At 48.3% G+C, this 14,892-nt stretch overlaps 1 protein-coding gene across 1 annotated transcript in view; it reads left to right on the forward strand.

Annotated features, from left to right (window-relative positions):
• Positions 1 to 14,892, forward strand: part of PLPP4 (phospholipid phosphatase 4) — a 117,875-nt gene that overhangs the window by 31,839 nt on the left and 71,144 nt on the right. Inside the window, exon 2 of the mRNA XM_055300157.1 lies at positions 12,900 to 13,008. Coding sequence (XP_055156132.1) covers positions 12,900 to 13,008 — 109 coding nt within the window. The remainder of the gene's footprint in view (positions 1 to 12,899; positions 13,009 to 14,892) is intronic.

Consider the following 14,892-nt stretch of genomic DNA (forward strand, 5'->3'; position numbering starts at 1 on the left):
ACCCAAGTTTGCAGTGCTGTGCAAAATCCCGAAAGCCAATTAAGGCCTTCCAGTAATGGCTGCAGATTCTGGGGAAGCCTCTCCGACGAGTCCAGCTGGTTGCCCAACAGGTTGAGAATGGCAAGAACAACCCTTCTGCTTTTGATTTGCTGTGTTTTAGAGACAGCCAGGGAGTTCTATTGTTATGTTTTTAAACAAAGCAATTATGGATACTGGTGAAAAGTAGGTACCATCTCTGCTGCTGATTATGTATATGGTGATTTAGATACACCTTGGGTATTTTACAAGGGGATATTTTTTTTTCTGTGTATTGCATTTCTTTTTTTAAAAAAATTATTTAAATTCATTTACTGAACATGTAAGGTATTATTAGTTTCAGAGGTAGAATTTAGTGATTCATCAATTGCATGAACCTAGTGTTCATTACATTGAATGCCCTCCTTAATGCCCATCACCCAGTCACCCCATCCCCCCATCATGCCATCCCCTCACCTATCTCCCCTCCCACACCCCTCAGTCTGATTTGGTAATATTACCCAGTTGCACGGGTACTGATTCATTTGAAGATGCATGAAACCACTTATAAAATAACCAGTTAAAGGACTTGGGGAATCATTTAAGGCAGATAAGCAACAGTTGGTTTCCTTAGCAGCATACTGTTAGCCTCCTTTCCTGGTATTACTTGATCTTTATACTCAGTTTTTTTCTAGCTTTATTGACATATAATTGACATAAAACAGTGTAGAAATTTAAGGTACATAGTATGTTGATCTGATACACTTGTATGTTGAGAAATGATTACCTCTATAGCATTAGCTTACACCTGCATCATCACATAATTAGTGTATCTTTTTTGTGGTAAGAACATTTAAGATCTATCTTAGTAAATTGGTAAATTTCAAGTGTGTAATACAGTATTAACTCTAATCACCATGCTGTACATTAGCTCTCTCAAACTTACTCATCTGATAGCTGGAAGTTGCTACCCCTTGACGACCATCTCCCCATTTCTCCCACCCCCTACCTCCAGCCCTTGGTAACCACCATTCTAGTCTCCATTTCTATGAATGTGACTTGTTTAGATTCCACATGAGTGAAATCATACAGTATTTGTCTTTCTGTGTCTGACTTATTTCACTTAGCATAATGCCCTCAAGGTCCATCCATATTGTCATAAGTAACAGATGTCCTTCTTTCTTATGGCTGAGTAGTATTCCATTGTGTGTGTGTGTGTGTGTGTATACATATATATATCTCACATCTTCTTTATCCATCCATCCATTATTAGACACCTAGGGTTGTTCCCATATCTTGGCTATTGTAGAGAACACTGCAGTGAACATGGGAGTGCAGGGTGTTAATTTGGAAAGACCAGAGTTGGGCTGGCATGGTCCTGTGAACGTATTTGGTCCCCACTCCAGAAGATCCCAAGTCCTGGGACACCCTTCTGGGATCAACATTATTCATGAAGGGGCTGGAGGGAAGGAGAGAAGCTTGAGCAAGAGAAACTGAGCATGGGGAGGAATCAGAGAACAGGAGGATGGTGCCCAGGAGCCCAGGGTCAACACTAGCCCCTTTTGAATGGGTCACAAAACCTACTCAGTAGGCAGGATATCGATACTTGTTGAATGTGTGGCTGCATGAATGAATGAATGAATGAGGAGTAAAACCTAGCATTTATTGGCTTTGCTTACTCTGTGTCAGTCATCTCATTGATGATAATCCTTTTGCAGATGAGAAACTGAGGCTCACAGAAGTAAAGTGATTTGGCCAAGGTCAAGCCCACAGACGTGTTTCAGAATCTGTGTTTTTCCTTTAATTGCTCTGCTCTACTGCAGACAAATGGATGAATAGATAAATAGATTTCCATTTTACTGATAAAGAAGAAATGCCATCGAGGGAGAGATTTTCCTACAATGACAATCTAATCAGGTCTTTTGATTCTTGGTCCTGGCTGCTGCTAACTAGTGCCAACTGGGGTCCTCCTGGTGCTCCCTGCACTCAGTGGAGTTGTCTGCAGCCCCACTCGTGGTTTTGCTTCTACCTCAGGATGCTTTAGCCCACACTTCCAGAAACAGGGGCAGTGGAAGTAGCTCAGATTATGATCAGAAGACCTGAGCTTGAGCTTCAGTTTAGTTTAGTTGCTTGTCCTGCCTAATGCACTTGGGCAGGTCAAGGAGCCTCTCTGAGCCTCAGTTTCCCTCTCTGGACAATGGGGACGGTAGTGCCTACTTTTTCATTGTAAGAAGTGACTGAGGGAAGGTGAAACACGTGTCCAGCAGGTTCCTGGCTAGTAGGAAGCACTCAGAAAGTGATTGGCTGACTCATCCTTCCTCAATCTGCTTCCTCTCTCCCCTTCTTTTCCTCTGGATGTCTCTGAAGCCAGCATCCCATTTACTGTGTTACCAAGGAGCCATTCAGACAGTCTGTGACGTATCAAACCCCATTCTCAGCAGTGCGGGGGGCTGGGGTCATGCTGTCGCTTGGGACAGAGAGAGCAAGGTTTGGAAATCGGTCTTTCAGCAGGAGAGTGGTGCTGATGGTCGTGTTGGGGGCGGGGAATAGCTAAACGCACAACTGCTGTGGACCAATTAGTCCTAACCACTTGGCAGAGGAGCACCCCACAAAGCCAGGCTCCTTGAGAAGAGGGAGGTGCACTTGTCCACTGGGAGTGCTGGCCTCATAGAGTGGGGGTCCTAGAGACTTAGGGGGTTCCTGGAGATTAAGTGCCCCCAGTCCGGAGCTAGCCAGCAGTCAGCCTGCAGCAGCCACAGAGACACAGAGCACAGGTGTCACATTGCATAGTCCAGCTGGGGGACTCACAGGCACAGTGGGGGTGGCTGGACCCTGGGTGGGACTTTGTGCTCCCAAGGGAGCAGCTCCTTCTTAACTCCTTCATCAGTGCATTGCCCTGAAGGGATGTAGGCCTGAGATTGCCAGACCGAATTCTTCAACAGAAGCCGGAAATTCAGATTTTGTTATAAGAGCTCCTGGTTTTTTAAACATTGGGCATGGATCATACATTTTTTTAAAAGATTTTATTTATTTATTCATGAGAGACACACAGAGAGGTAGAGACATAGGCAGAGGGAGAAGCAGGCTCCCTGCGGGGAGCCCGATGAGAGACTTGATCCCAGGACCCTGGGATCATGACCTGAACCAAACGCAGACGCTCAACCACTGAGCAACCCAGGTGTCCCATGAATTATACATTTTTTAAAAAACACTGAGAAGCCTAAACCAAATGTAGCCGCAAGTTTTGTCCAAGGGCAGCCAGCTGCCAGCCTCTCTTTGAAGATTCCACGAGGCAGAAGATTGGGTCTTTCTTGAAACAGCTGCCACGGATTTGTTTTGTCTTGATGCAACAGGTGTGTAGCGAACACTTACCATGTGCCAGGCTCTGATCAAAAGCTGATTAGAATCCTTAGTGTCCTCTTGGAGCTGGTGTTGTGCTGTGACCCTTACTTTCAGCCTGAAGCCACTGAATCTTTGCAGCAGTGATGATGATCCAGCTATTGTTGGTCCTCCCGTCAGGAAGATTTCGAGCGAGCAGATTGATCTGAGCCATGGAGCCCAGTCATACCAACAGGCAGCGATTGCTTGGTCCTTGGCTTAGGAGCTGGCCATCGTTGGGGCCACAGAAACCAGCACAGATATGTGCTAGGTCAAGCCCAGGTCCACAGGCCCACGTGTCAGTGTGACTCTGCATTAAGGATTTGAGGGTTTGCAGCGCAGGTGGCCAGGAAAACAGTGATAATACAGACAGCAAAAGACTTTAGGGACAAACATGAAGGTTCTTTATCTGCTTAAAAACCACAGGCCTGGCCATTCCTCAGGGTGGAGGGGGATTGTGTGCCTTCCCCAGATCTCAACCTGCATGAGCAGGTTGTCATGCCAAGGGCACGTGTACCCCAGCATCTTGTCTCACACCCACATGTTCTCCACCCTGACCTGGCCCCAGGCCGTCAACCTCCCATCAGATCATGGCTGTCCTCAGCCCTTAGCCTTCCAGGTTGTGGCTGTTCCAGCTCACGAATGTGCCTCCTCTCACCTACCAGCCCAACTGAAGAGCATTCTAGAACATGGAAAAACAGGTCATGGAGAAAATGGTCAGGAGCTTTGTTCAGGTCAGAGCTTTGCTGATATCTGCCGAGCACTCGGGTAAGAAAGGTTTCCTGCCACCCTGCACCGCTGCTGACACGAGGGCAATTCAGATGAGGTGGTAAGGGAGGAAGATCTCAAAGGCACTTCGAGGGCCCCTGTTTGGAACAAGTACTCTCTGGCTGATGTGTTTTAATTAAAATGACAGCTCAGAAGCTCCTTGAAATTAAGTTCTGTCTTCACCGTGTTTTGTCCTGAGTGTTGAGTGGCATTCTGTTCTGCCCCAGAACTCTGCTCAGTGTGTACTGGGATCCTTATGTGGCCTGGTGCGGGCGTGGGTATGGAGAGTGCTCCAGAGTGCTTTAAACTCTGGCTCAATTCCTAAAGATTTACTTAATCCAGGAGTGAATGCTTCACTGGGCATTCTAGAGTCAAAGCTTAATTGGAGACTGAGGTCTCTGGGCAAAGAAATACATACTTTCCTCCCTCTTTTACTAGTTTTTTCTTTTTCTTTGGAGTGGCTCTTGTTTGCTTGTGGCTCAGACACAGTGTGGGGGGTCCCTGCAGCAACATTTTCTGCCTGGAGATGTGTCTGGCCCAAGGAGAGAGCTTTGCCAGGGGAGGGCGAGGTGGGCTGGGTTCTGAGCTCCACGAAGCCCTGCAGCCAGAGGGAGGCAGATTCCACATGTTTCCTGGAGTCGCAAGCTCAGCGACCTGGCTCTACCCATAGTCACCCATCACCCATGACTCACTGTCACTAGCCTGTCACCACCCTAGTTATTAAGCTCCTGCTTTGGAGGCATCCAGTCTGGGCAGCCTCTGAGCCAGGGAGAGGACTCCTCACTGCCTCGGGCTCTGGGACACCTTAACCTGAGGTTTTCAGGTAGGTCTAGATGCCTAGGTTTTGGAAGGAACCTCCTTTTGTGAAGGACCTGACCTTTTCCCTCATCTCTCTTCTTGCTGAATTTTCATTATTCTTTCCATTGTTGCACTTGACTGAAATGATACTTTCCAAGAGCATCAGTTGCTTTGGCTGATAAAACACTTAATTTTGTAAGTATCTTTTGATTCAATGAGCAAAATCATTTTATTATTTTATTTTATTTTTTTTAGGAAAATCATTTTAAAAAACACTTTTTTGTGGTGGAAATTGTCAAATAACCCCCACCAGTTAGTTACCCCACTCTGATTTCACCTGTTCCACCTTCCCCTTTGTTGGTGGGGTATTCCAAAGCAAAGCCCAGACATGACATCATTTCGTATGCCAACACTTCAAAAACCTTAACCAATGAGAACTTAAAAAAAAAAAAAAAAAAAAACCAACAAAACAAAAAAACCCTGAACCAGCCCCCCAAGAGCACAATACCATTTGTAAACTGATCAAATTAACACCTGATGTCTTTGAATCAGGATCCAGAGAAGGTCCACACATTCTTCTGTGGTATGCACATTCTTAGGCATGGGTTTTTTAAAAAAAAAAAAAAATCTGGAGTTTTTCAATGATTAATAATGTTAATGCCAGCTGAGAGCTTCTCATGAACCCCAGCTGTGATCCCAAATTCTCCCTACACTTCTGCCCATTTTATGGATGGGGAGGGGGCTTCAGCCGCTTGCCCCAGGTCATGAAGGCCCCAGCTGGACCTGAGGTATTGGCTTTCGCAGGCTGCGCTTACACAGACCAGGATTTTCTGTTTGAGTTCAGACAATTGAGATGTTTTCTGACTTCTGTTGACTTCCAGAGGGAAGGCATCCTCAGCAGGAATGTTCAGAAACTTGGATGAAATGTTTGGACCTCTGGGGTGGTGCACGCAGTTTTGAACGTTGTGCTTCTGCAGAGTGTACTTCCATGTGTGCCCGTGCCCCGTTGCCGGCGGGTTTGGGTGTGTCCTGCCTGTTCTGTGCGGTGGTGTGAACATGCTGTTGTGGCAGGAGATGATCTGGGGCAGAGGGCATCTCCGCGGCCCTGAAGGCGGGTGGTGTGGTCCTCTCCGCTTCTGGAGGAGGCACCCAGGGCTCAGAGAGGAGGTGTAAGTTGCCCAGGGTGACACAGCTTGTAAGCGGCAAAGGTAGGACCCAGGCTTTTCAACTCCACAGCTCTGCCGACACTGTATTTTCATTGCTATGTTACCTTCTCCCCTGTCCCTCCACATTGGGGATCCCTGCTCCTGGACCTCTCTATGCCAGCCTCTCGTCCTGGACAATTTCAAATATACAGAAAAGCTGAAACCGCGAAATGATCCCCCATCCACTCCACCTAGATGTAGCAATGACCATTTTACCCTATTTGCTTTATTTCTGTGTTTATGTGGTTTATGTATGATTTTCTGAACTATTTGAGAAGACAGATGATTATCCTGAGCTCCCGAAATACATCTAAAAATAAGGCATTCATCTACCTATGTCCTTACCACACTAAAATAAAGGAAATTGGGAACATTTCCTTTTGATCACCGGATACCTGGTTAGTTACAGTCCCTGTGTTGCCCTAGTCATCCTCAGAGTTTCTTTTTAACAGCTTTTTAAATTTTTTTGACCCAAGATCCATTCAAATGTGTGTTACGTTTGGTTGTTTTGTCTCTTCAGATTCTTGTAATCTGGAACGTTCTCTCTGGCTTTATTCCTGGACTTGTCTAATTATTTGCTTGAGGGCATTTGACTTGTTTCTCTGCCCCTGTGTTTCCTATAAGCTGGAAGTTGGAGCCAAAGACTTGATTAGGTTCAGAATATACATGTTTGGGAAGGATGCTCCGTGGAGGTGCCGTGTATTTCCTGTAGCATGTGTCAGAGGCACACAGGTGTCTGTGGTCCCAGTACTGGGGCCCACAGGTAGGGGAGGCAGGATAGGGCGATGTTTCTAAAAGCTGAAGGAGAGCTGGTAGTCTTTGGGTCGGTGGCTACATTTGAACCATGCTGCCTCCTCTTGGTCCTATTTCTTCCTTCCTGGAGCTGGGTAGATTGATGGCATCTCCAGGCTTGGCCCACATATTTCCACCACGGTCCCATCCCATTGTGTTCAGGAGGGCTTAGCCAAGAGGTAAATGCTCTGATACCCTGTCTTCACCCCTTAGGAGAGGAGGGATTCCTACCCTGGGGTTATAGGGGTGGCCATATATGACACCTAAGATGAGACAGAGAGATGGAGTGCAGTTTATTAGTCACAGAGGCCCACAGCAGGGGAGGAGGACATTGCCTGCCGTGCAGAGCTAGGAGCAGGGCAGAGTGAATCGACAGGGCCTGTGGGAGGTCGGCTGTGTAGTAAGAGGCTGGGGTGTCCTTGGTTCCTGTGGAAGGACGTGACTGGCCTGTTCCTGGGCTGCGAGGGGACTGAAACCCAATGCTCAAGGAAGGATAAACAGAAATCGCACCTGGTCCCTTGATAAGGAGGGTTGTTTGGTGGGGGGACCTTTCCTGTGGGAGTGGAGTGGGGCAGGGAGCTTGTGGTCAGGCTGTTTGAAGTCAGTGCAGTTTCAGGTGTCAGGGCAGGACACAATATTGGGCTGTAATTTTAAGCTTTCCCCCGCAGGGCAACAACATAGGCCTGTGCCCTCCTAGGCGGGTGCTTCACATCAGTACCCTGTTCAGTATCCGTACCAGCCCAGTACAACCAGGTAGGGGGTCTAGTCGGCATTCCTTGGCAGGGTAAGGAAACCAAGGCCCAGGAAGGGAAGTGCCTTGCCCGAGGTCACTGTGCCAGTAAGGGAGAGAGGAAATCCAGCCCTGGCTGCCCCTCCAGAATCTGTGCCCACAGAGTTGGAAGGGTGTGAGGACCAGAGCCAGGCTCTGCCTGTGTCTCGGCCCCAGGTGGCAGTCACCCTCACTAAACCCGCCTTCTCATCCTTTGTGATGAGAAGCTGCACAGGAGAGAGAGCGTCCCCAGAATGGGGCAGGGGCTCTGCGAGCCGTTCCTCACCTGGTCCAGGGCTGGCCACCTGGCTGCGGTTCTCCCCAAGCAGGTGAGTGGCAGGTGGCTTTGCTGCGGGGGGTACCTGCTTCTCTGAGGGGTCAGGGAGGAGGGGGTAGGCGGGAGCAACTCCTGGGGCCTTCACTGCTCTCGTATCTTCGCTTCGCTCCTTCACAGCAAACATCAAACTGCTCTCTGCAAGAATCGATCTCAGGCTTCACCATGTTGCCTTTCCCAAGAGTAAGGCTGTGTTTCTACTTGTGGGAAATGATATCTCTTATTAAAATAATTGCACACGCCATTACACTGGTGGGCGCTGTGTGTGCGTGCGTGTATTTGCATGATTTTTCCTTAAAGTTCCCGAGTACCTGCTGAGGAGCACGTGGGATGGTAGACATTCCCTGGCACCTAGAGTTGTGATGACTTAGGCAAGAGACATCTTTGCCTTGTAGTCTCAGTGTCCCCATCTCTAAAATGGGAATAATAGCAATTTCTATCTCCCAGTGCTCTTATGAAGAGTAAGCGAGCAACGTTCGAAAGCACTTAAGTCAGGGGCATGGCACAAGATGGCTCCAAATGTTATAACTCATTATTTCTATGAAAATTGCTACTCTTGTCTTTGGGGCTGGCCAATGACCCATCTCAGGAGAAGGCTGTGCAGGGGCAGGTCCCTGACTTCTGGGTCACAGAAGATCATTCATCATCATGCTCTCTCTGTAGCCTCATCTTACCCCTTGCCCCAGGGCTAACGGTAAATCTGATCCACCTCCTCCCTGCCAGGAGTGGAGCAGCTGCCTGTCTACTGACTGCCTCCAGGGTCCATTTGTAAGTGTTTCTTTCCCCTCTTGTACAGGAGAGGCCCACTAGGGAGGACAAGTCAATAGTTCAGTTAAGAAACAGGCTTTACTTTCTGCTCTTGCCTGGAAAACTTCTTTATCACGAGTCTTGTTTTTTCCCTCCTTCACATTACAAGGTTCAGAAGTGACTGCCTGGGCCATTGTTCGCTCACAGAATGGCCGAGGGATGAGTGGCAGTTGTTGACATCCTGTCTGACACTCTTCCCCCAGCCTGCAACTCACTGGCCACAGGTTGGGCATAAGGGGGTGGGGAGTCCTTCTCAGACCCACATCATGTCCTCAGCACTGTTCATGTCCATGCTGCAGGAAGAGCAGCCACGTTTGATTGAGGCCTTCAGTGCCCAGACACTGTGCCAGACCCCAACTTTTCTTACTGTTAATGTTAATATTATTATAGCCCAGGAAGGTATGGCCATCCTTGGGGGTGGGAGTAAGATACGGAGTTTCAGAGAGGTTAAGTGACTTTTCTTGAGCCACCCATCTGGCAAATGCCAAGGCAAGGATTTGCACCAAGTTTAATGGTGTGGTTAGGTTCATCTTTAAGTACAATCTTGTGTTATTTCTGGTTGGGAGAAAAGGAGGTAGAAAGCTGTGTCTAGTATGTGACTGAAGCGTTAACCTTATCTTGACAAAGGTATGTCATCAAGGTCCATGACTTAAAGATCATTGACAAATCTGTGGAGTTTTTAGAAGATGATGGAGAGATTCTGGGGCTTTGAGAACTTGACTTTGAGTTAGAGGAGGCATGGGGGACAGAGGCATCCCTGCTCCTTGCTGGTGTGATGTCAAGATGTGAAGGGCCATTCTTCTGGGTTCCTAACTGTGGGCTGAATCTGTTGGTGCATTCCATGTGTGAACAGTGATAGAAATATATCCCATAACATTTCTAGGGAGTCAGAGTCCTCGTAAGCTGCTCTAGACTAGGGGCCATCTCATGGGTTCAGCTACTGGAACACTCCTAACCTGACATCTCCTAAAACAGTGGGCTGGTGATCTGGGTAGACAGCACTCTGATACTTGTGACTGAAGACTTCGACATCTCATTCCCCAGCTAGTTGGCATTTAGGGTTCCTTGCCTGTAATCTCTGCAGGAGTGGGGACTGTGTGTGTTTTACTCCCCAGGGCTCATAGGGCAATACCAGGCACATCGTAGGCACTCAGTATTTGTTGAGTCAATAAATGGTAGGCAAACGTGATCCACCATCTGTCCCCTACTGTACTCCTTCCTATGCAAGCAGGTATTGCAGGCTGCTTAATGCCAGGCTGAGCTGCGAAAACAGGACTGGCCACCAAGAGAAGGAAAGAGGAGAGAGAGAGAGAAAAAAAATAGGAACCCAGCCTAAGGATGATTTGCACATGAATTAAAGAGAGAATTGCCCAGCATATAAACTGGAATAACATCTTTGAATTTTGATAGTGTAGGTTTTCCCAGTTCTTCAAACCCCATCATCGGAAAACTGGGAGAAGACAATAGCACGGTCCTCCTTTGCCAAGAAGAAATTGACATACAGTTAGATTAAGATAATTGTCAAACTCAAACAGCAAAGAAATTAAAAAAGCGTTATCTTGGATCCAAATCCAACAGCAAGTTACTTGCCTTTGGATTACAATTTTCGCAAAAGAAAAATTTATGTTTATTTGGTAGTAACTCCTTCCTTTTCCCATCAAAACATTTTGAACTGCTTCCATGTCCACTGTGGTGTTGGAGATGATTTTACGGGCTTTGCAGGGTGAGGATACGCAGGGGGGAGCCCCTGCCTCCACAGTCCTGGGGAGGACACGTTCGCGCCTTCTCGCTTCTCCTTCCGTCTCCCCCACACCTTGCCGGGGAGGCTCTGGGGGACCTCACAGGCCAGGTGAGGCTCTAAGGCAGCAGCGCTAAAGTCGAATTTCGTAAGGGGAGGAGGGCGGGGGGTGGGGGTGAATGGGTGACGGGCACGGAGGGGGACACTTGACGGGATGAGCACTGGGTGTTATTCTGTATGTTGGTAAATTGAACACCAATAAAAATTAATTTATAAAAAATAAAAATAAAAAAAAAAATAAAGTCGAATTTCGTAGCAGTCTTTGGTTTTTACTGTATTTCTTTGGATGTTTACCGGTTATTTATGGAGGGAATGCTGATTTCATCATTAAGCAGGAACATGACAAGTTTCTTCTAGGCTTTTCGTTTACAAAGTCTCAAAGGAAAGTCTCTGTATGGGAGGAGGGGGAATAAGGCAACACTGGCCCACTTGGTTCGTAAAAGGTCAAAGCTGGGGAGCACTGGCTTTCCTGCCTGAGAGCTGTGTGTGTCCAACTGTCAAGGCTCAACATGAATCCCCTGGGGTACTTGTTAAAAATGAAGATCCTGTCTGATGCCATAGATCTGGGCTAGGCCTCCAAGTGGTTTGAGCCACAGGGCAGCGGCTGGAGGTGCCAACTGTCTGGTTCCTGTACGCACAAGACTCCCACGTGGCTCCTGGGCATATTCATGTGTGGGACGTGCTGACCTCACAGCCTTGGGGAGTCCTAGTGCGTAGTGAGCCCTGGTGAACAGGTCATCGGAGGCCATGCCCGACCCCCTCGCTGGAAGCTGGGTTCCCATTTCCTAGCTTCCAGAGCACCCACAGAGAGCTTGTGGAAGGCAGTTTCCAGGCCCAGGATGTCCTTTCTTGGCAACCACCCTGTACTGTCTCCAGACCTTTCCATTCCACCACATGCCCACCTCTGCCCCCGTTTGCTTTGGGAGACCCAAGTCCTCTGCGTGGCTGCCTCGCCGTCTGGATTCTCAGAGGCAGACACCGGTGGCTGGAGCGTGGCTGGAGAAAGCACGTCTCTCTTTCTTGGCTCCGCTGCTCCCAGAGGATATAATTTGCTTGATAGATGCGTTCTGGCAGCAGCTCCCCAGGGTGGGATGTGGAATTGTGCAAAAGGTGGGGTGCACGAGGCTTTAAAAAATAGCCACAAGGATAGTAACACCTGGGGGACAAGTGGAGCGAGGAGGGACGTGCTCAGCGGCGGGGCCTGCTGCGTGGGGAAAGGATGGGGATCGAGGTTCTGGGGTCTGTGAGAGCGGGGCCTGGGCCCCTCGCACTGCTGACAGCCTGTGGGATGGGACCTTGCTACACCCCTGCTGAGAGGTGGAGTCCATTCCCCCGTCTTGAGTCTGGGCTGATGGGTGACACCGCCCTGTCGGACCCACATACTGAACTGAGCTCGCAGGGAGGAGGCCAGGGCCGGAGGGTCATCTGACAAAGCCAAGCACGTCCTGGCAGGCTCTGACCCCCTCGCCCCTGCCCACCCCGTTTTTCCTCTTGGTGGTGACTGCTCTGCATGCACCTGTTGTGGGCTCCCGGGGTGCGGGGGGCTTGGGAGGGTGGCGAGAGGAGGACGTGGATGCTTCATGCTGCCTGCGTTCTTGGCAGCAGCCCCAGAATGCCCCTCATTCCCCTTTTCCTTCCCTCCCTTCCCTTCTCCCTGTGTTCCTCCTGCCGGACCTCCTGTCTTCTCTGGGAGGCTTTTCTTGCTCACTCTGCCCCCCACTGGTGGCGATGTGTCAGCGCGCCGTGGGGGGGGAGGGGGAGGGGGAGGGAGGGAGGGCAGGACCCCGGGGTGGGGATGGGGGTGGGGTTCCTGGCCCAGATGGCGCAGGCTGCTCCCTCACCTTTGCTCCGCGGGGAGCCCATTTCCTTCCCAGAGCTGCCTGTTGGCCTGGCCTTGCCCCACCCCGAACCCCCCACCTCCCTGCCACCCCCCCTTCTGCTCCTCGGCTCCTAGTTCACATCAGAGATCCGACTTCGAGGGTCTTTGTATGTCAGCTTTGCAGCTGTTCTTTTATGCTCCGAATGGGTCTTTGCTGGCACGTGCTGCCAGAAGGTTCTACAGAGTCTCAGTAATTCTTTCCATCCATTTTTCCCTCCTGAGGCAGCCTGTTATTCCTTCCCCTTCCCCAGAGGCTGGATTCTCCACCCAGGGCGTGTGGGAGTGGCCTTCTCAGGGAACTACAGGCTACAGATGAGTGCTCAAGCCCTCACATGTCTGTCTTTGTTTTGTTTCAGTTTTACAGAGTTTTTGGATCCATTCCAGAGAGTCATCCAGCCAGAAGAGATCTGGCTCTATAAAAATCCTTTGGTGCAATCAGACAACATACCTACCCGCCTCATGTTTGTAAGTACCATTATTTCATGGCTGATTTGACCAGTCTCCCAAGTATGAACCGAATGGGTTTTCATTTCTGCTTTTCTAACCCCTGCTGAAGACAGTGAGGAGCCTGGAAGAAAGAGGAGGTGCGCAGCCCATCACATTAAACTCAATTCCAGGTCATGACGGGTGCTTGCTGGGTCATGTGAGAACTAGTAATTGCCTGCCACTTTGGAAAGAGAAGGGACTTGCTTACCTGAGTTCTTTCCAAATATTTACAGTAAAATAAGACTAGAAACCGATTTCCCTGTTCCATTTCCTTCTGGGATAAACCTCGATTTTTGCCAAACTCAGGCCCCATAGATAGCTCTGTTAACTGCTCTTTTTGGTTTCTAGGTGGTCATGTGACACCACTGATGACCCCCACCTTGTATGACTCAATCCCTGGATAGTCTTTTGTGTCTTTCTACTTCTAGAATAAATGGGCCAGGATCCAAATAGCTGGTAGATATAGTGGCATTACTTTCACCTCTTCACCCCACCCCATGGCAGCTGTGGCCTTTTACACCTCACTTCCTATGTGCCAGGCCCTTTGCTGAGAGCTTGAGAAAGGATTATCTCATTTAATCGCACCCAGCATTCCAGTGAGAAAGCTGTCGGTCTTGTCCATATTTGCAGGTGCAGAATTGCACCCCAGAGAAAGAACGAACCTGCCCAAATCCACACAGCCAGTGAGTGGCAGAGCCAGGATTCAGATCCAAGCAGGAAGCTCTGAGACCAGTCTCAGCCATGAGGCTGCCCTGTAGGTCAGGAACCCAGTGTTCAGGCTTCCTTGCTGATGCTAATTGCCTCCTGGGGAATTGCCATCAGGCCTTTCTGTAGCAGAGGGAATATTTGTGCTCCTCCTCATTACAGAACAGTAATGTGACTTTTGGTGGGCCAGCTTGAAGTTTATTCCTGTTGGCCAGCTGTTATGTCTTGTGCCTCTGGGACCTTCAGTGGTTGGTCCTGAGATTTCATAGAGCACAAGCGAACATTTTTGTGTTTTGAAAGAAATCCCTCTGATTTTATGAGGGAGATCTTGTTAATTAGTGATGATTGGAAAGATCTTTGTGTCTGAAAACATCCCGAAATGCCCCGAACATCACATGAGCTTTGAAGTGTTACTTTAATTGCTCTTTAATAATTGCTTTTCCACTGGAAATGAAACTGGATTTTTGTAAATTTCAGGGGACTTGAAGAGTTCAGGCATGATCTAACACTTGAGTATGAAAATTAGACTTTTTCCATTTCTGCTCTTACTCAAATCTTCTATAAATCCTAGAAATAAAGGAACTGGTATGTGTCTCACTAGTTTACTCCATGGTTTTGAAAAGGGGAAGCTCCTACTTACCACTTACCCCCATTCCTCACAGATTTCACATTTTATGTGCTATAAAACACAATTTGGAGATGAGTGTTCATATGGGATATTGTGGGAAATTTGTGGCTGTGTCCTAGATTTATGAACAATGGAATGGTTTGAAGTCTAGATACAAATGCCACAAATATTCTGGCTGCAGACACAGATAGGAGGGGGCACATTTGCATGTTGGCAGGGATGGTTAGGAGGCAGTAAAGGAGTTATTCAGTTCTGTGATTCTCAGAGAATAGAAGTGTATTCAGCCTCAAATCCTGATTCCTACCCTTGAATCCCCTAGTAAGTTCAACCTTCTGTTTTGTTAATAGTAGTGGATACGTTTCATTCATTTTCTCACAAGATTTAATACAATTCCATAATAACACAAGGAAAGCGGTAGATACATTTATAATACATGTAACATAAAGAGGAAAACTGCTTTGTCACCTGGATTTTATTGAGTTTAATATAAAATATCATTTGTTCGCTCTGATTCTTTAAAACCTTCAAAT

Source organism: Nyctereutes procyonoides, unplaced genomic scaffold (assembly GCF_905146905.1).
Source record: "Nyctereutes procyonoides isolate TBG_1078 unplaced genomic scaffold, NYPRO_anot_genome, whole genome shotgun sequence".
Lineage (NCBI taxonomy): Eukaryota > Metazoa > Chordata > Mammalia > Carnivora > Canidae > Nyctereutes > Nyctereutes procyonoides.